Source organism: Botrytis cinerea, chromosome 10 (assembly GCF_000143535.2).
Source record: "Botrytis cinerea B05.10 chromosome 10, complete sequence".
Classification (NCBI taxonomy): Eukaryota; Fungi; Ascomycota; class Leotiomycetes; order Helotiales; family Sclerotiniaceae; genus Botrytis; species Botrytis cinerea.
The window spans coordinates 2,064,431-2,082,301 of NC_037319.1; the positions used below are offsets into that span (position 1 = coordinate 2,064,431).

General features: G+C 43.7%; 6 protein-coding genes across 6 annotated transcripts; 3 read left to right on the plus strand and 3 right to left on the minus strand.

The window, feature by feature from the left end:
* The first annotated feature begins 7 nt into the window (after positions 1–7).
* Positions 8–2,659, plus strand: BCIN_10g05480 (hypothetical protein). Its single transcript, XM_024695691.1, has 10 exons — positions 8–336; positions 395–465; positions 521–651; positions 707–772; positions 840–1,217; positions 1,287–1,310; positions 1,368–1,577; positions 1,721–1,827; positions 1,904–2,227; positions 2,302–2,659. The coding sequence occupies exons 1-10, from the start codon at positions 172–174 to the stop codon at positions 2,437–2,439; spliced, it is 1,614 nt and encodes a 537-aa protein (XP_024551485.1). The 5' UTR covers positions 8–171; the 3' UTR covers positions 2,440–2,659.
* Positions 2,660–3,264: 605 nt separating this feature from the next.
* On the minus strand, positions 3,265–6,053 carry Bcku80. Its single transcript, XM_001551323.2, has 7 exons — positions 5,486–6,053; positions 5,379–5,439; positions 4,829–5,326; positions 4,388–4,779; positions 4,123–4,334; positions 3,609–4,066; positions 3,265–3,546 (listed from the first exon to the last, which is right to left on the minus strand). Exons 1-7 carry the CDS (start codon positions 5,989–5,991, stop codon positions 3,499–3,501), a joined length of 2,175 nt encoding a protein of 724 aa, XP_001551373.2. The 5' UTR covers positions 5,992–6,053; the 3' UTR covers positions 3,265–3,498.
* Positions 6,054–6,133: 80 nt separating this feature from the next.
* Positions 6,134–7,272, plus strand: BCIN_10g05500 (hypothetical protein). Its single transcript, XM_001551324.2, has 3 exons — positions 6,134–6,394; positions 6,446–6,780; positions 6,861–7,272. Exons 1-3 carry the CDS (start codon positions 6,345–6,347, stop codon positions 7,025–7,027), a joined length of 552 nt encoding a protein of 183 aa, XP_001551374.1. The 5' UTR covers positions 6,134–6,344; the 3' UTR covers positions 7,028–7,272.
* Positions 7,273–7,277: 5 nt separating this feature from the next.
* On the minus strand, positions 7,278–11,841 carry Bcsmc1. Its single transcript, XM_024695692.1, has 5 exons — positions 11,530–11,841; positions 11,387–11,480; positions 8,368–11,338; positions 7,646–8,320; positions 7,278–7,592 (listed from the first exon to the last, which is right to left on the minus strand). The coding sequence occupies exons 1-5, from the start codon at positions 11,558–11,560 to the stop codon at positions 7,575–7,577; spliced, it is 3,789 nt and encodes a 1,262-aa protein (XP_024551486.1). The 5' UTR covers positions 11,561–11,841; the 3' UTR covers positions 7,278–7,574.
* Positions 11,842–11,930: 89 nt separating this feature from the next.
* Positions 11,931–14,556, plus strand: BCIN_10g05520 (hypothetical protein). The gene is made up of 2 exons (XM_024695693.1): positions 11,931–12,520; positions 12,608–14,556. The coding sequence occupies exon 2, from the start codon at positions 12,678–12,680 to the stop codon at positions 14,274–14,276; it is 1,599 nt and encodes a 532-aa protein (XP_024551487.1). The 5' UTR covers positions 11,931–12,520; positions 12,608–12,677; the 3' UTR covers positions 14,277–14,556.
* BCIN_10g05530 (hypothetical protein) lies at positions 14,546–17,155 on the minus strand. The gene is made up of 6 exons (XM_024695694.1): positions 16,671–17,155; positions 16,392–16,599; positions 15,644–16,290; positions 15,285–15,559; positions 14,958–15,217; positions 14,546–14,815 (listed from the first exon to the last, which is right to left on the minus strand). The coding sequence occupies exons 1-6, from the start codon at positions 16,818–16,820 to the stop codon at positions 14,634–14,636; spliced, it is 1,722 nt and encodes a 573-aa protein (XP_024551488.1). The 5' UTR covers positions 16,821–17,155; the 3' UTR covers positions 14,546–14,633.
* Between the last annotated feature and the right edge of the window lie 716 nt (positions 17,156–17,871).

Here is a 17,871-nt window from a genome sequence, read left to right on the forward strand (position 1 = left end):
ATACATCGATGTGACCACTTTCAGATTAAAGACGTATCAACAAATCAATAACAATAAGGATCAGCCCGACGTGCGATCATTTTGTGTCGTATCTTTCTCACGCGTTTTTCTCTAAATCTAGAATCTTAGAGACAACTAATTGACTTGCTCTTATACCTCAAGTGAGGTATCATGACGTTCCACAATGATAGGGCTTCCGTAGAACGAAAGAGCATAAATGGCGAGGTACGAGAAGCTGGCCTGGAAGCTGGATTGCCGTCTCCAACCGACGGATATGGAGAAACCAAAAATGACGTTAACGATATGCTGAGACTGGGAAAGAAGCAAGAATTCAAGGTGTGCAAATTACAGTACAGTTGGCCTCGACGACGGCAGCAAATTAACTGAGCTATAGAGAAACTTTAGTCTCATCTCCACTCTCGGTTTCATTTCAATATATATGGCAACATGGGAGTTTGTCCTAGTGTTCGTGTTCCGCAATTCCAGTGTCAATAAGACAAATTACCTTACAGAACTATAGGTCACTGAGTGTCGGGTTGATCAATGGAGGGTTTGCTGGATTGTTCTGGGTATTCATTGGGACGGTGATATGTTATTCGTCAATCGTGGCGTCGCTCGCAGAAATGGAGTCAATGGCTCCTACGAGCGGTGGTAAGTGCCTCATGCAATACTCACTCCAGTGAACAGTGAGGTTGATAAATTGCAGGTCAATATCACTGGGTTTCCGAGTTTTCTCCCCCCAAATATCAAAAGTTCCTAAGTTATACAGCCGGTGATGACACCCCATATTTATTCTCCTCCTCAACACTCTCCACTTTTGCTAACCACGCCCCCGCCAGGCTGGATGTCGAGTCTTGGCTGGATTGCCAGCTTTGCTAGCAGCGTCTTTGTCCTTGCTACTCTCGTTGAAGCAATTATCGATATTCGAAATGCAGATTTTTTATTCTCATCATGGCAATATACACTCATCATGATAGCCTATTTGCTCATAACAATTGTTTTCAACACATGGGGCGCAAGACTCCTGCCTGTCATTGAAACCACTTCTTTGTTCGGACATTTGGCAGGGTTTCTGATAACTATCATACCTCTATGGGTTATGGCACCAAAGAACTCGACAAGAAGTGTGTTTTTAGATGTGATTAATAATGGAGGATGGAGTAACACAGGAACGAGTTGTTTGATCGCGCAGGTTAGCGTGATGTATTGTAATCTAGGTGAGTCATTGAAGAGCCGGATCGTTGAATTGAGTTTGGTTTCGTGGCTGATTAAATGGGGACATATAGGATCTGATAGTGCAGTGCATATCTGTAAGTACCCTATTTCCTCACATGATATGTCCGCTCAAATGCTCACATACCACTCAGCCGAAGAAGTAGAAGATGCATCGATCAACGTTCCACGAGCTATGTGGTGGAGCTATATACTCAACGTTTTCTTGGGAATCATCACGCTAGTAACCATGCTCTTCTGCATCGGTCCCCTCGACGCAGCAATTGAATCTCCAGCTCCCTATCTAAGCCTGTTTCTAAACACAGGATCTGAGGCCATGGCCACAGCTCTTATGATTATCCTTCGTATGTTCACCAATATCACACCCCATTTCTATTTGCGATCACATGTAGTGCCCTATTTCCCAACACAGCATCAACACTTCATTTTCCCGCATTTCCCTCCCAAATTGACCTCAATGGATGATAATGACCCCCCTATCTTGTAGTGATACTTGTCTTTTCTGGGAACATCACGGCGTTGGCTACGACGAGTAGAGAATTGTGGGCTTTCTCCAGGGATAAGGGTTTTCCATGTTCGCCATGGATATCCAAGGTAAGATCAATCAACCCTTCATCCTTCATCCAACATCCAACGTCACCTCTTCTTCAAAAGCTCTAATGGCCTTTAGATGAACCACAAACTCAACATTCCCCCTAATGCCATTTATCTAACATCCATCCTCACCCTTCTTCTCTGTCTCATAAATTTTGGTTCCTCCTTCGCCTTCAACATCGTTGTCTCCCTCTCTCTCCTCGCCCTTCTTTCTACCTACATGATAAGTATTGGGTGTGTTCTCTTGAAGCGCATCCAAGGTAAATCTCTGCCTCCCGCACGATGGAGTTTAGGGCGATTTGGATTACCCATTAACGCATTTGCATTTGCGTATTGCGGGTTCGTGATGGTTTGGAGTTGTTTTCCAAATGAGGCACCGGTTACACTTGGAAATGCTAATGTGAGTAACGCTCTCGATTTTCTAGAACTGAAAATATAAAGTTGGAAGATGAAAGATGGACTAACGACTGGTAGTGGGCACCGGCGGTTTGGTTTGCTGTCATTGTGATCGCAGGTGTAATATATATTGTACACGGGAGGAAGCATTATACACCACCAGTGGTGTTCGTAAAAGGGAGAGGAGACAGTGAGACGTTGCAAGCAGTTGACTAGAATGTGGAAGGGATGAAGTTATGAAATGTTATCGTTTGTCTTGTTTAGATCTGTTTTGAGAATTAGACGTACATATTCATAGGAAATTCTGACTAGCACCCACGGTCTGCACTTTGCAGACAATCCTGGGAATTAGGAGATGCGGGGCGTGAGATTCATACGATACTCTGTATATATCACATTTTTATCATTTTCCCAATCCGAGCTTGTAGCTTATACATTCCACGGATGTAATAACAGAAATATCTCTGATGTACAGCAATAGGTAAGTGAGATGATCTCTTCAACGTTGACATGCACGATTTCACAAACCCCAGCTCACCCATTGCGAGTATCGGCTGTAAATTGAGGATTGTAAGTGTGAAAAGGAACTCAAGTTCTGTGCGGACAATCTCAATCATGGTCTTTCTGATAGACGTAAGGTCAGAGGGCTGGAGGTATTCAAGCAGAATAACATGAGGAACTGTTTCATGTTTCTCAAAATCCGGTCTGGCATTGGGACCGTGCAACTCGGTTTGAAATTTTGTCATCTTCAGTTCGTCTAGAGGATGCAAATGTGTTCCGATATCTACCAGTGTTTTCTTTGTTGCAATAAACGACAATTTTATGACATAGTCGGGGCAGGTATTTACTCTAGAAATACTCACTAGACCCATACGATCATCGAGTTCTGCATTCTGGCAATATTCTCTACCCTGGTGAACAGCATGAAGAGATGCCCAACTGGAAATTTGTCAAATTCACTGATGAACCTTCGTCAATTTATACACGTCCCGATTTCATTACCAAGCCATTGTCCCAATCACTTTACGATAATATCTTTCTTGACAGAACCGGACTTATTAGAGATTATGTCAAATCTTCCAAAGACTCTGAGCTTTTCATTCGATCCTACTTACTCGAACAAATAATAATACAACATTTGAAATCCAGTTTTCGCGGATCAATTTTCTTTCCCAAATCAATAAAATGGTCGTCATACATTACGCAAATTCAATAGTATCCTTGCAGCGAGTAAAATTGTACATTCACCCCTTTCCTTCACATACACCCGGTCTTTCATACCTTTCCGCGATTAGGTAGCTCCCCTGTATTCAAGTGGTAAAACTGAATTCATGGTTAGCTATGCTACGTCTATCACAAAACAATGAAAGCAACACTGAACGAACCTTTCTAGCCTCATCCTCAGACCTCTCCGTATTCTCTGCTTCACCCCCGTGAATCAAACCCAATTTATTCTTCCTCACAACGTCGAACCAAAAATACTTATCGAAATCTCCATTTTGGAGTTGCTTCTTGAATTTCTCAATGAAATTATTGTAGATATCTGGTTCAATGAGTTCAATAAGTTCGGTTCTCATAGTCCTCAAATACTCTCCAGCTTGGCCCCAGGTAGAATCTCCGGTGCTTCGTTTGAGCAGTGTGCGAACAGTATCGCCCATTTCTCGAGTAACTTTGACGACGCTATCTGTGGAATCAGTGCTTGAAAGGGCTCGCTTAAATTCTGGGATGGCGTTCTCTACGGTGATCTTTTGACGTTTTTCTCGGCCGAGGAGAGCTTCTACATCGAGACCTGAGATAGGTTTGACGACTTCTCGATTGCGTTTGGCTTTGGTTATGGCAGGAACTATGGTACAATTAGATTGATAGAACTGGAGATGGGATTGGCAAGTGTAGTAGTACCTTTCTTGACATCAGCTATTCTGATCAGCTTCTCAATCTGGCCACTTGATTTTTCGACAAGCTCAGTGGGAGGATGTGACCATTTTGTTAGAACATCTGGAGGGGGAGGGATGCCTTCATCTGGCTTGACAGCACGTCTGCGTATAGCTTGGCTGATACGATGAAGGACAGGAGAGTAGGTGTCCTCGATGGCCATATATTCCGCTGGTTCGCTACACAAAGTCAGTGATATACTACCCATAAGGATACCAGAGTTTCTTCTTACCCTTCATCATTCTTCCCTGCTGTTGATAGATCCATACTATCAACAAATTTACTCATCGCAGCTTTCAAGTCGTTACTCGGAAGGTTTTTGTGCTTCTCCATTATGCCACCAGAGCTATTGAAAACCTTGTCAAGAGGCGCAAAACGATAGGCCCGTACATCTTCTGCAAACGGAAGGGGCACGTCGATAAGACCCTCTAGACCAGGCTCTATGAGGGGAGCAAGAAGTACAATTAGTGGATCTGATCCATCTTTCTTGACTATTCTAGCCACAGCACACGAGTCCAGCTCGTGAAGAGCATGGATAAGAGACGATAATGCCATTCTTGCCTTCTCGTTTGTCTTTTGAGCAATAGTGATGCAACTCTCCCCCATGTTGAGATATCTCTCGTACTAAAGACGTTAGGCCATACATAAAGATACGTTGATTATATGTTCTTACATCATTTGGCACAAAGCCCATAATCGAGAAGTCCTTTATTGTCTGAAGCTTTGTAATACTTTCATCCGATTGACTGATAGGAACAATAGTGCTGCCATATTCGTAGCCCCTTTCCAGAGCATCTTTTTCGACATCTTTTTTACCACCCGGTGCGGTTGTATCATTGACTTTATAAGTCCTTGCCTGGGTGACTGAGGTAAGATCGTCAGTATTCGGTAGGTCGACATCAATCGGTTCATCTGTTACTCGATCAACGTAACTCTTCGCAGAGACAGGTTTTGCTTGTTTTGTTCTGAAATACCGAGCAACATCTATTGACATAGCTGTTTCGGGATATTTTTTCACATCTCCAAGAATGAGTGGTCCTGTGTAAGTATTATACTCTCTTGTGACTTTGACTACAGGTGTTGCGAGGGCTTCAATTGCTTCAGCTGTGGTACCGAAAATTCCATCCGAACATTTCTCTGTGAAAGATCTGAGGAGTTTTTCATTTTCAGACTATTCGTAATTAGTTTTGCAAGAATTATCGGCGAATTAGAGACTTTCGCACCTTGACTAAATCTTTGTCTTCCTCTTTGAAACCGTACTCCGCATCATCAAAGTCGACTCCTCTAGTCTCGTGTTAGAAAAGCCAGCCTTATGAAAAGGATAACTTACATGACAACTAGTCTTATATCATTGTTGTTAATTTCCTTCGCAATATCATCAAGCTCCTCGCTGTTCATAAATCCGTTGCCATCCGTAATCAAAACGATCTTCCTGGCATACTTGCCTGGCTTTCCACTCTTCAGCGTAGTATGCTTTTTGATCATTTCCATCGCAACAACAATGGCTGATATAGCATCTCCATCGTCAGTATCACTAGGTTTGACAGCCTCTTTCACTTCCTCCAATTGTTGCATCTGAAATTGACCAAGTTGCTTCAATACAGATATGTTCGCATACCCCTCTTCTCCACTGCTATGCAATTCATTGTCTGTTTCATCCGTACGAAATCCAACAATACCAACTCCATCAGTTTTGCGATCAGTAGACATCGTCAACGTGATCTTATCCCAGACATATCGCATACCATATTCGAGGTCAGTTTCCACGCGTCCATGGTGACAGTCCGCAAGAGATTTGCCTAGATCGACGACGTAGACAGTTGCTTGTTTTTCCATTATGAGAGAAGGAGAGGCTAAAATTTTACATGAGGTAGATTTCAAAATGGTAGAAGTTGGTCTTGAAATTAAATAGTGTTTTAATCACGGTGTCAAACAGACAGCAATCAGGCAGACGCGCCATGAGGGTTTCCAAATTCACGAGAATCACGCAATCACGTGCGACGGACCTCGGTGTTTGATAGCATCATGCGTGTATGAATGAAGCCGTCATCACGCAAACAGTTATCAGACCATCCACTTCACGCCGTCCTCGAATTGCCACGTACTCTAATATTGTTTCCCTCCATAAACCACTTCTCAAATACAACATTAGAAAGTCCATCATAGATCTTTATAGCTAAAAAATCAAAATGCCAGACCTTTCAATCCTTAAAACCCCGGGCCCATACCACATCATAACGTATGTTTCCCCCCTCCCTCTTTTATCCAGCTAACAAGTCTCTCACTCTAGTTATGGAACCCTTCTCGGAACCCAGTTCTTCCAATCCTTTGTCAACGGAATTGTAGCCTACAGATCTCTTCCACGCCCCCAATTTTCCGTCCTCCAACAAAACCTCTTCCCAATCTACTTCGGTATTCAAACTGCGCTTCCAGCAGTGCTAGCAATTACTTATCCAGGCTCGCGCACACACTTGGGAACTGTATCAGGAATCTCAGGGACCCTAGCCGAGGTTAATAGATGGAGTGTTATGGTGCCATTGGCTACGATGTTCGTGACCGGATTGGCGAATTTGGTGGTTATTGGACCGGCTACTACGAGGATTATGAAGGAGAGAAAACACCAGGGTAGGTTATTGGGTTGAGTGAGGGCTAGGATGAAGGGGCTGAATATATTTGACGAAAAAGACTAACAGTTGTATTTACAGAAACAAAAGATGGAAAGAAATCCTATGATGCAGCGCCACATTCAAGAGAAATGCAGAAGTTGAACAAGGCATTCGGAAAAATGCATGGGGCTTCCTCATTGGTAAATTTGGTATCTTTCCTTGCTACGATTTGGTATGGTGCTAGCCTTGCCGAGAGATTGCAATAGATGAATGTGAAACTCGAAAGCTGGTGGGTGGATGAATCTAACTTCCAGAGTTGGCATGCGAGTAGTTGTATATAGCTATAGGACGGGTCAACATAAATGTTGATTATTGGAGGTACACTTGCAGAGTCCACTGGATGGTAGTTTGTGATATATTTATATGATGGGGTGTTATCATGTCCAAAAGGCTGCGGAGATAGGTTAATTGTGAGAGGAATATTTGCAGTTGTGAAGATACTATTGAAACATAGCATGAGGCATCTATAATTTTGTGACTACAGAAGCCCTTCTGAAATTGACATTGACTTGTTCTACCGTGGTACTGAATACATATAGCTACCTATCAACAAAAAGCAAATTGTTCAATCCAACCGAAGAGGGCAAACATATTCTTACAAACTCCTACATCCCACGCCACCTATGACTGGTATTCATAAGCCATCGAGTCAAATCCGCCCACCCGATTCTCATAGCGTTCTTGAAACTGAAAGCGTAACAGCACCAAATTCCAACATGTTATGATATACAAAGGCAACCCCATTATTATCATTCATGCATACTTGCGCAGCTATTTGAGATATTAGTAAATAGAGATTTCAGATGAACAATCACAAAACTTACATCAAGCGTCAAAGTTTTCGAACTATTAACTTCCTGATCTCTGAAAACGCCGACCAAACTCTCACTTCCTTGAAACAGTCCAGTCTTCAGACTAATGACGATGAATTGCATTCCAGGTCCCGCATGCTCCTTGATATAATTTCTGATTTTTTCCACGTTCGCATTGTCAAGAGCAGCATCGACTTCATCCAAAACGAAAAATGGAGAAGGTTGATAACTATGAACTGCGAACAATAAAGCTAAGGCTGCCATAGTTTTCTCACCACCAGATAGATGCTCCATATCACGGAAACGTTTGAGTGGTGGCATGGCGTGGTATTTGATACCAGAGAGATACGGGGCGTCGCTATCTTCAATATCAAGATATGCCTGACCGCCGAGAGGGAAAGTGGCTGAGCGTGTAAGATCTTTGTACACATGAGTGATTTGATCGGATATATGTGCGAAAGCTTTATTGAAGCGATCATATCGTTTCTCCTTTATCTCGTTAAATGCATCACGAGTAGCTTTTGCAGCATCACGAGCGGCATTGAAGTCCTTGTCAGTATCTCTGAGACGCGTCTCGACAACATCCAGTCGCTCAATCGCTCGCATGTTAGGGTTGAGTTTCTCAAGTTCTGAATTTAGGGTAGAGATCTTTTCTTGCAGTTGCTCCTCAACATCTTCATCATCGGGCTATCTCGTGTCAGTAAATAAATTTTGGCATGTTGCAGACTACTTACATTTTTTAAGTCATCCGAAAGCCCATCGAAATCCACATCTATGCCGTAATCGTTGATAATTTCCTCGGGTGCCTGGTCGCCTTCATCAACATCCATGGCGTCGGGATCCTCTTGCTGCAAGCTTTCGTTCGCAGGGAGACTATCTAAAGATTTTGAACCCGCAGCCAATGGTACAGCTATTTGTTCCATCTTGCAGCGTCGTAACAAAGCATATCGATTCGCGCTGGTTCGCTGAGCTACCGTCTCAAGAGTCGTGATGGATTTTGTACGCTCATCAATCCCCTTGCTCGCTTTTTGTAGGTCGTGCCTTGCGACATTTACTTTGTCAGTTTTTGCCGCAAGTTTTTCTTTTTGTTTCTGAAGGGCATCCTCCAACTCAGTCACAGCTGCTTGATCTTCATCCATCGCCTGCGCAAGTTTTTCTTTTCCTGCCTCATATTCCTCAATGTCGGATTCAAACTTCTCAATGTTGTTCTCAAGGCTAGCTAGGCGGGTCTTAATTTCCAATAGGTGATTTTCTTCCCAAGCCACCTGACTTTTCAACGTTTGTTTTTGCTTCTCGAATTCGTTCTTCTTCTCCAAAGCCTCTTGCTCAAGACTACCTTGCTGTGCCTCATAATCTCTAATATTTGAGTATTCAGTTCTCTTGCAAAAATTGGAGAAGATCTTGTCCGCAACTTTCGCGATAGCCCGTTGAAATTCTTCCACCTTTCGCCGAGACTTTTCAAGTTCTGCACTCTTTTCTTCGTACTTGGGCTCCACATCTTCTAACTGGCGTTGTTCATGGTTTAGCTTCTTTTGTTCACTGGCAATGTTCTTTTCAAATTCGACCAATTCATTCTGCTCATAAGTGACCTTCTGGTGTAGATTGTTGATGGCGTTCGTCAATTGTTCCTCCTCGCCCGTTCTCTTTTTGTTAGCATCTAGTGCCCTGATCTCGCGAGTATATTTCTCTTCAAGAGCCCTGAGCTTATCCATTTCAGCATCACCGAAAGCTCGCTTGTTGCCACGCCCTTCGGGAACACGTCCACCAGTGATATTACCAGCTTTGGCGATCATGACACCATCTAGAGTTACTGCTTTGACTTGGAGCTTTTTTCGATAACATATGTCTTTGGCTGTTGCAATATCATCACAGACAATCGAGCTTCCGCATGCGTAAGACATAGCTCTTTCGACAGAGGAGTCAAAATCAATCGTATCGATAGTCAGGCGGGCCTTGGCCAGTCCTTTCAACGAAGAGTTTGTTGCGTTGACCTTGATATTGTCCAAAGGGATAAAAGTCATAGGGGACTTTTTGCGATCTTTCAACCATTGCACACACTCAGTACCAGTCTTCTCCGTATCAACAACAATGGAGTCAAAGTCTCGACCAAGAGCTGTGCTTACAGCTTCTTCGAATTTCTTCTGCTTAGGCTTACAAAGGTCGCCGATGCGTCCTTTAACGCCTGGGAAAATTCGCTTCATTTCGGTTATGGTTTCTTTGACTCTTCTCTCTTTTTCGCCCTCTCTTCGACCGTATTCGCCCTCTTTGATTTGTTTGAGAATCTCTTGAAGTTTCTCTTCGAGGTCAGTCTTTAATTGGTTGTGTCGAACGCGTTCTGACCTGAGAGAGTTATGCTCCTCTCTCTTGGCGTTTCTGTCCCTGATTGTCTCGGAAATCGACTCCTTAAGGTTGTCTCTGCGTCTCATGCTGGTGTCCAACTCACTTTGAAGCTTTTCCACCGAAGCCTGCGCGGCCTCCATTTTACCTTTCAAACTGTTCGCGGTTACTTCGTCTGTTTTCAATTGGCGGACCAGATTGTCTAGCTTAGCTTGATCCTCGGATGTCTTCTTGACAACTTCGGACTTGAGCTTCTGGTACTCTTTGAAATCATCGTCACTTAATTGCTTTCCCTGATTTTTGAGAGTTTCCTGCCACTGGACCTCGAATTGTTTCTGTGCCTTCTCAACTAACGCGAGATCTTTTTTAAGTTTCGCAATTTTCCCGGACTTGTCGTCCCGCTCTGTTGCTATGAAGGCCGACTTCCTTCTTAACATTTCGATTTGAGATGTGACAGTCTTGATTTTTTCATCAAATGGTACTAACTCAACTTCCTTCTCCTCGAGTTCCTTTTCCTTCCGCTTGATGTTTCGTTCTATCCGGCTGGCATCTTTGCTAACTTTAGCCTGTTCCGCTCTAGCCGCATCTAAATTATTCTGATACTTTTCCACGCCTCGGCGGTACTCCTTTAGGTTTTCCTGGTGTTCTTGAATGCTAGCGCTCGACTCGTCCATCACTCTTTGAAAGTGGTACAATTTCCATAAGATGTGCTCAATGATAGCGTCATCCTTTTCCACTGCCTTTTTCTGGAAGGCCTCAGCCTCTTTCTTTTGCTCTTGATACTGCTTGATCTCGGAGTTAATGCCACGTCTGCGATGGAGGCTGTAATTTTGCTCATCTGCTGCCTTCTCCGCCTCATCTTGCAATCTTTCATATTCTGCTTTGTATTCCAGACTGCCAGATATTTGTTCGATGAGTCGGGTCAAATCCTTTGGTGATTGCGACGCAATGGCTTCAACATCGCCTTGGAACACCAAAAAGTTTCGAGCTTTGATCAATATATTCTCGGATTCAAGGGCATCATTGTATGCTTGTGCGGTGACGACGCGATCGTTGATGCGATATTCACTGGCCCCTTGGTTTGTGATTGAACGCTTCCATTTCTGTTCCTCGCCTTGATCATCTTCGTAAACAGCCATAACCCATGCACTCTTGGGATCGTTGCGCGCCGGTTTCTGAGATTGTGATTCCTCATCCGAACCTTCCCCATCCCCATTTGCGAGCCCATTGGCAGTTGGGTCAACCGCGGATCCATCATCGTTGATTTTTGAGGTTTTCAATACTCTTCCGCGATATACGAGATCTCGCAACTGTGCAGACCGTAAATGAGACGACTTGATGCCTAGAACAAAAGAGATCGCGTCCATGCTGTTACTCAATTAGCGGTTTGCTGATGATGTTTTACAGACCACCTACGAATTCGATTTTCCCGAACCATTTGGACCGATGATGGAGGTAAAATACGAGTCTCCAAACAAGAGAACATGGTGCCCCTTATACGACTTGAAATCTACAGATGATCAGCTGAAGCAATGGCATTAATAGCGCGACCGTCTTACTAAAAAGCTCGAGGCGTATGAGTTTTCCCATCTTGACTTATACGCGTTGATCACAGCGGGGTGCACGCGTAAAGAAAGAAGAGTCACTACGAAGGCAAGATCCAGTCAGGAATAAATGGGGATAATTATGAGTGGCGCATTAACATGGCATCCGTGGCGAGCGGTAATGCGAGTAGAGTGAGAAGATGGAGGTAAAGTTTGGCGTGAAGAGAGGATAGGTTTACGATTTCTTTAACTTCAACTTTCCCAGCTGCTCTAACTGGGCATCACAAAAAGTCGCGGACGCGAGTTATGGATCACATGATAATAGGTCAAGCTGCATTTGGAAGTTGATGACGGTCAACGTAGACCTAAAGATCTAAAGCCACCAGTGAGCCCTTTATCGCTTTTATTCACCCTATGCCACACTAGACAACCGTACCCCCTTAGATAATCAGGGTTCTGTCTCAACGTAGCAATGACGAAATGTATTCCCCAGATCAACTTTACTGATTGATTGGTAGCGATTCCACGGCTGTACACGCACGACTGTCCCCCCAGCAAAAGTTATTTGCTTTCTATTGGAGACAACGATTGTACCAAATAAAAAGTAACAAATTTTGGGGGGGGAAGATATTCTCATCTCCCTATTTCACCACTTCGAAATCTAACCAAAATCTACCATAAAGCATCTCTTGTGATCAAGCAAAAGTTCTGGATACTACACTAGGTGGTCTGTTTGCATATTGACACCAACATCCAACCACATCTCTCAAAGCAAGCACGATTTCACGTCCTTCAACATTACTCACGGAAGAACTTGTCCAGAACAAACCCTATCTATTTTGGGGACTAGTTTCGAGTCGAGAGGCCCCTAAAATATCTAACTCTTCTTTGATAACCTATCACCTTATCGAAATTTGTTCATGTGCTGCAATCAACAGTAGTTGTCACTGCTTGGGCATTCTCGAACGCATATTAAGACTCTTCATCTGCAGCAGCATACTTTTCTGTGAGTTATCCTCATTGTTGTTTTTCATCTGTGATATTCGGGAGCATAGCACAAGATTCCAGGACACATGGCTGATATAGCTTTAAGAGGTGCTTCTGCGTTCAGGCGCATTTGTTTCTACGATTCGATTCACACCCGTTCACGTTCGATAGCAGAAATGACTGAACCTATACCCATACCAGCTTCTAAGTCGGAGCCTGCACTCGAGTCAACTTCGTTATCCTCTGAGCAACATCTTACTGGTGGCGATTCATCAACTGGAAGCTCTCCTCCCGAGGATGGCAATACACCCACATACACAACCTCCGAAAATGGAAGTCCTCATCTTTCAAGGCGCCCTTCTGCTTCTGGGAGTAGCACATATCAAGAAGATTGGGAACCTTGGCCTCCTTTGGATAAGATCACTGTCTTTGATTTATTAGAGAACTTTGATTTGCCTCAACAACTCGAAAGAATCCAGAGAAATCTGTCCGCACAATCTCAAAAGGTTCGACAGCAGCGAGACAAGTTAAAGACAAGATCCAGTTATGCGAAGACCCGGGTTGTTGAAGAATGGCGAAAGCGTGTTCCAACTGCGGATGAGCAGCTGGACAGATATAAAAAGAGGATGCGCGATAGTGTTGACAAACTTGGAACACGTTGGAATGATACGAAATCAGTGACGATTCGAGAAAAGGTGTCCTTCATCTGTGGGGTCTTGAATGTTCTCATTAGTGGCTACTTGATCGGAGGATATCCTGAGTTGTTCCACTGGTGGTACACTGCCCAATTACTATACTTCATGCCCATCCGGTTTTATGCCTACCACAAACGGGGATATCATTATTTTCTCGCAGATCTCTGTTACTTTACAAATTTCCTCTGTTTCCTCTCTATTTGGATCTTTCCACAGTCAAAACGACTTTTCATCAGCACTTACTGTCTGGCCATGGGCAACAATGCAGTAGCGATTGCCATGTGGAGGAATTCTATGGTATTTCACAGTTTCGACAAGGTTACGTCTCTCTTTATTCACATAATGCCCTGCGTAACTCTTCATTGTCTTGTCCATCTCATCGACCCATCCGTCCAACAATCGCGTTTCAGTGCCATCTACGATATTCGTACATCTCCAGTAGGGTCAAGTACTCATTACGGCCTGCTATCAATGGCATTGTGGTCATCTATTCCATATGCAATATGGCAACTTTCTTACCATTTTCTCATCACTGTCCGCCGCCGTGAGAAGATTGCTGCAGGTCGTCCGACATCATTCACCTGGCTGCTGAAATCATACTCCAAAGTCTGGATTGGCAAAGCGGTTCTCGCTCTTCCCGAATCTATGCAAGAGCCTGCATTTATGCTTATTCAATACTCGTATGCGTTGCTCACCATGTTACCATGCCCTCTATGGTTCTGGTACCGATATGCGTCTGCATCATTCCTCATGGCTGTATTCTGCTGGTCTGTTTATAACGGCGCAAATTATTACATCGAAGTCTTTGGCAAATGTTTCCAAAATGAGCTTGAGGAGATGAAGCGAGAAGTTCAGAAATGGCATAATTCTCCCGAATTAACGACATCTCCTTTGATGACGCCCAGATCCGAGGGTGGAGAAATATTAAGTAACGATGGCGAGACAAAGAGACCAGGTCACCCAAGAAGTGCTAGTTTAGATAAGATTCCATTACTCAACGACCAAGGAGGGAGCTCGGGAATAGATGGAGGGGCGAAAGATGTCGTGAAGGCAAGAAAAGCAGATGACGCATCGGCTTGATTGTACCAAGGGGCATGGCTTACATTGATTTTGGCTCGTCGTTTCTGACCTTGGACACTCATTTTACCATTCACTTGTTCTTGTTCTGCTTTAATTTTTGAGATCAATGTTGTGAGATTTTGCTTTCACGAAATGGAAGGGGGATGGATGTGAATAGGCGTAGCGAGGGATATACCACAAACTGGCAGTTGGGTGTTGGGTGTTTACGCATACATATAGATAATGAACCTCCTAATACAAGCGAATGAATACGAATATAAAACCTATATTGGATCTTTCATACCCCTAGACTATTACACTTCCCAATCCTTAGAAAAGTACCCATGAAATTGATGTATTAATGTTTATCCACTCCATCTACATCTCATGAATCTTTTCAGCCTGCTCACTCTTATTTTCCTTCATTGGAGATACATCACCATTGCTGCTACTCTCCCCAAGAATCCTGTCTAATCCTACCTCGCGACGTACAGCTTCCATTCTTTCGAGATCACCCCGGCCTACACCTTCGCTGCCAAAAACTAGGTCCATTTCCTCCACTGTTTGATTTGTTAGCTTACAATCCTTCATACGTGCATAGTTCAGGAACTTTTGAAATTGTGTGAGGCAGTACGAAAACAAATGTGCAAGAGAATAACACCCATCACCTCTCATTCCCAATGAAAACTGAAAGATACTCACAGCCCAATCTCTTCGTTTCCGGCACACCCCACCATATAAATGCCGCTCCACCATATGTCAACAAGCCAAAGAGTATGTAAGTACCATAAGAAATACCACTCAACATATCAGGCGTTACTTGGCCGACGATGAAATTATTCATCCAGTTTGAGGAGGCACCGAGTGCGATACCGTAAGGACGATTGGAGAGTGGCCAAATTTCCGCTACGAGAATCCAGGCGCAGGGACCCCAGGAATAGCCAAAGTGGATTACGAAGAGCCTTTTACATGTTAGATTTACAAGACATGGGACTATGGGGATTGGAGAGAATATGGGGAAAGACAAACCAGACCATAGCCACAGCAGCCCAGCCTGCGGCTTTATGTTCTTCCCATGAATCTCTGTTTTTGGCTACGATAACTGCGATGATTATGTGGCATGTAGCCATACCGATCGCACCGATTGTAAGAATGGGTTTGCGACCTAACTTGTCGATATAGAGAACGGATGGGATGGTTGCGAGGAACATCACGATACCGACGACGCCAGTGGCGAGAAGGGAGACAGTGTTACCGGAGAGACCAAGGGATTTGAAGATTGTAGGAGCGTAGTAGAGAATTGCCTGGAAAGGGGGAGGGGATGTTAGTGGAAAGCTGATGGGATGTTGACGTATTAGGGCTTGAAAGGGGGATGGAACTGCACATACGTTAATACCCGTCCACTGTTGAAAGAACATAGTAACGGTTGCTACTATCACTCTCTTAAACATGGGTTTTGTCCTGAACAAACTGCCAATTGCCACAAACTGCAGTTTCGCGGTATTCGTCCAAGTCAATTCTTGGAGACCGGGCCACAATTCTGCAATCGATCTCTTTTCAAACAAACTCTGGACCTTGATTTCCAAAAATTCTATCTCTACCAACTCGTGGTCTTGGGGTAAATTTCTCAGTTGTGCTAGTACTTTCCTAGCCTCCTCTTCTCTTCCGTGATGGACTAGCCATCTAGGCGAGAAAGGCATGAACAAGATACCGACAAAAAGTACTATAGCTGGGAAGAGCTGCAGACAAATTGGCACAAGCCACGCCGCATCGGATTGCGTCGCGCCAGTCCCTCCTATATAGTTTGTACCGTAATCGATCCAGAAGGATATCATGATACCGGCACAGATGGCAAGTTGTTGCAGGGCAATGAGAGATCCGCGCACTTCAGGCGGAGCTACTTCAGCATTGTACATTGGGACAATCATACTGAGACTTCCCACGCCCATTCCGGTTATGAAACGACCGCCCAAGATGGCGGAATGACCAACGGAGATGGCAGTCGCTTGGACTATGACGCCGATGATAAATACAGCTATATTTGAGCATAGAATGTCAATAACCTTTTCCAAATGATGTCTCTTCCTAGGTATCTGGAACTCTTTGCATATTTGGACTTGGAAAAAAAGAGCATACCGGTAGCAATTAAAATCCCATACTTTCTACTTGCTGCCTCCGCCATAAATCCGCTTAGAAGTGCTCCAAGCCACGCGCCCAGTTCCAATATACTAGTAAGCCACCCTTTTCTGCTTTGATCTGCTGGATCTGTGCTATCATAATTTCCCATGTGAGACATGAATGAGTTCATAGTGAGCACACCAGAAAATACGCCCTGATTATAACCCTGTGTTTCGCACAATGAATTAATTTCGTAATCAAATTTTCTCTCGTGAAGACGTATATGGAGTCACATACATATAATAATCCTCCAATGCAAGCGAACAAGGCAATACTGAAGACTCGAAAGTTTTTAACTAAAGCCGCTGGGCCACTGGCCCCCATAAGCTTTTGTCGACGTTCCAGAGCCGCATCGTGAATGCCATGAGCGGGAGCTCCGACTGCCATAGTAAATAATGTCTTATTGTATGAGCTTTCACAATAGCAAATTTTAGGGGCGAGAAATCAGGAATATAGCAAGATGATGACCGGAAATTGTCTATCTTTATATTTCCATACTGGCTCTAATTACATATCCTGGAGCTCTGAACTCCTATGCAGTACGTATCATGAAACTGCAGAGGGAGCTCTGGATAAACTCATGGCTAAATGCGGAACATCCATGGAAGTGGCATATCATGGGTTCATGTAACAGTGATAGGTTTTTAACAACGAAGGAATCTTGTCATTATGCGAGCTATTGAACGTTGTGGGGTGAAGGATCATCGTCCTTCCCCGCACTCGGAAAGATTGTGGAGATGTCAAATAGGCTGATTGAAATACCGTTGCGGGGTTGACCAATAAATCGAGATAATAAGTTTGATGAACAGCGAATAGTGGGTGGAATACAGATTTACGTGATTGTTATGTTAGCCTTTCGACGCAATACCGAAGTTGATATTGCATTTGTGGAACATCGACGAGGCGTTACCTGGGTGCAGGCTCATGCAGCAAGAGTGCCAGGTTCACGGCTCACATATTATCCACTCGAGAACTTCAGTACAAGGGGGACGAATTTGCATTCTTTGAACCTTTTCCTCTCACGATTATGGAAGTATATAGTCCATCTTACCACATCAATATTCGAAATGATCTCCGTGTAATGAATACGAAGGACAATAGCAGAAAAATAGATTTGTATGTAACGATCTCCAATTTGATGTTTCTCCTTTTTGGATTTAGCTCTTTCGTGTCCAAAAATCCCCAAAAATATTAAGAGTCATTAATGAGTTGATTTATCTTGTGTTGAAGTTGAAAAATTGGACCCAGTCTGCACATCACAATTACTGTCCAAAATTTATCAAAGCAATATAGTGTGCGATTAGAGCTTTCTCAAAGCAAGACCTTCCACTTGTCTAAAAATTTTATAGCTTTATATTTTTGTGGACGCTGCTGGTGATGCCGGATTTACTTTTGGAACAGTGAAATTGCCAACTACCACGCAGCAGCACAAGACCAA

Excerpts from the sequence above, each read along its gene's own strand:
- BCIN_10g05480 (XM_024695691.1), top strand. The coding sequence starts at position 172 with ATGACGTTCCACAATGATAGGGCTTCCGTAGAACGAAAGAGCATAAAT. Across the intron at positions 466-520 it reads ACATGGGAGTTTGTCCTAGT|GTCACTGAGTGTCGGGTTGA; the intron begins GTTCGTGTTCCG and ends ACAGAACTATAG. Across the intron at positions 1,311-1,367 it reads TGATAGTGCAGTGCATATCT|CCGAAGAAGTAGAAGATGCA; the intron begins GTAAGTACCCTA and ends CATACCACTCAG.
- Bcku80 (XM_001551323.2), bottom strand. The coding sequence starts at position 5,991 with ATGGAAAAACAAGCAACTGTCTACGTCGTCGATCTAGGCAAATCTCTT. Across the intron at positions 5,327-5,378 it reads AAGACAAAGATTTAGTCAAG|TCTGAAAATGAAAAACTCCT; the intron begins GTGCGAAAGTCT and ends AATTACGAATAG. Across the intron at positions 4,780-4,828 it reads TGGGCTTTGTGCCAAATGAT|TACGAGAGATATCTCAACAT; the intron begins GTAAGAACATAT and ends TAACGTCTTTAG.
- BCIN_10g05500 (XM_001551324.2), top strand. The coding sequence starts at position 6,345 with ATGCCAGACCTTTCAATCCTTAAAACCCCGGGCCCATACCACATCATA. Across the intron at positions 6,395-6,445 it reads GGCCCATACCACATCATAAC|TTATGGAACCCTTCTCGGAA; the intron begins GTATGTTTCCCC and ends CTCTCACTCTAG. Across the intron at positions 6,781-6,860 it reads GAAGGAGAGAAAACACCAGG|AAACAAAAGATGGAAAGAAA; the intron begins GTAGGTTATTGG and ends TTGTATTTACAG.
- Bcsmc1 (XM_024695692.1), bottom strand. The coding sequence starts at position 11,560 with ATGGGAAAACTCATACGCCTCGAGCTTTTTA. Across the intron at positions 11,481-11,529 it reads CATACGCCTCGAGCTTTTTA|ATTTCAAGTCGTATAAGGGG; the intron begins GTAAGACGGTCG and ends GATCATCTGTAG. Across the intron at positions 8,321-8,367 it reads TTTCGGATGACTTAAAAAAT|CCCGATGATGAAGATGTTGA; the intron begins GTAAGTAGTCTG and ends GACACGAGATAG.
- BCIN_10g05520 (XM_024695693.1), top strand. The coding sequence starts at position 12,678 with ATGACTGAACCTATACCCATACCAGCTTCTAAGTCGGAGCCTGCACTC.
- BCIN_10g05530 (XM_024695694.1), bottom strand. The coding sequence starts at position 16,820 with ATGGCAGTCGGAGCTCCCGCTCATGGCATTCACGATGCGGCTCTGGAA. Across the intron at positions 15,560-15,643 it reads AACAGTGGACGGGTATTAAC|GCAATTCTCTACTACGCTCC; the intron begins GTATGTGCAGTT and ends CCCCCTTTCCAG. Across the intron at positions 14,816-14,957 it reads GGAAACGAAGAGATTGGGCT|TGGAGGAAATGGACCTAGTT; the intron begins GTGAGTATCTTT and ends CAAATCAAACAG.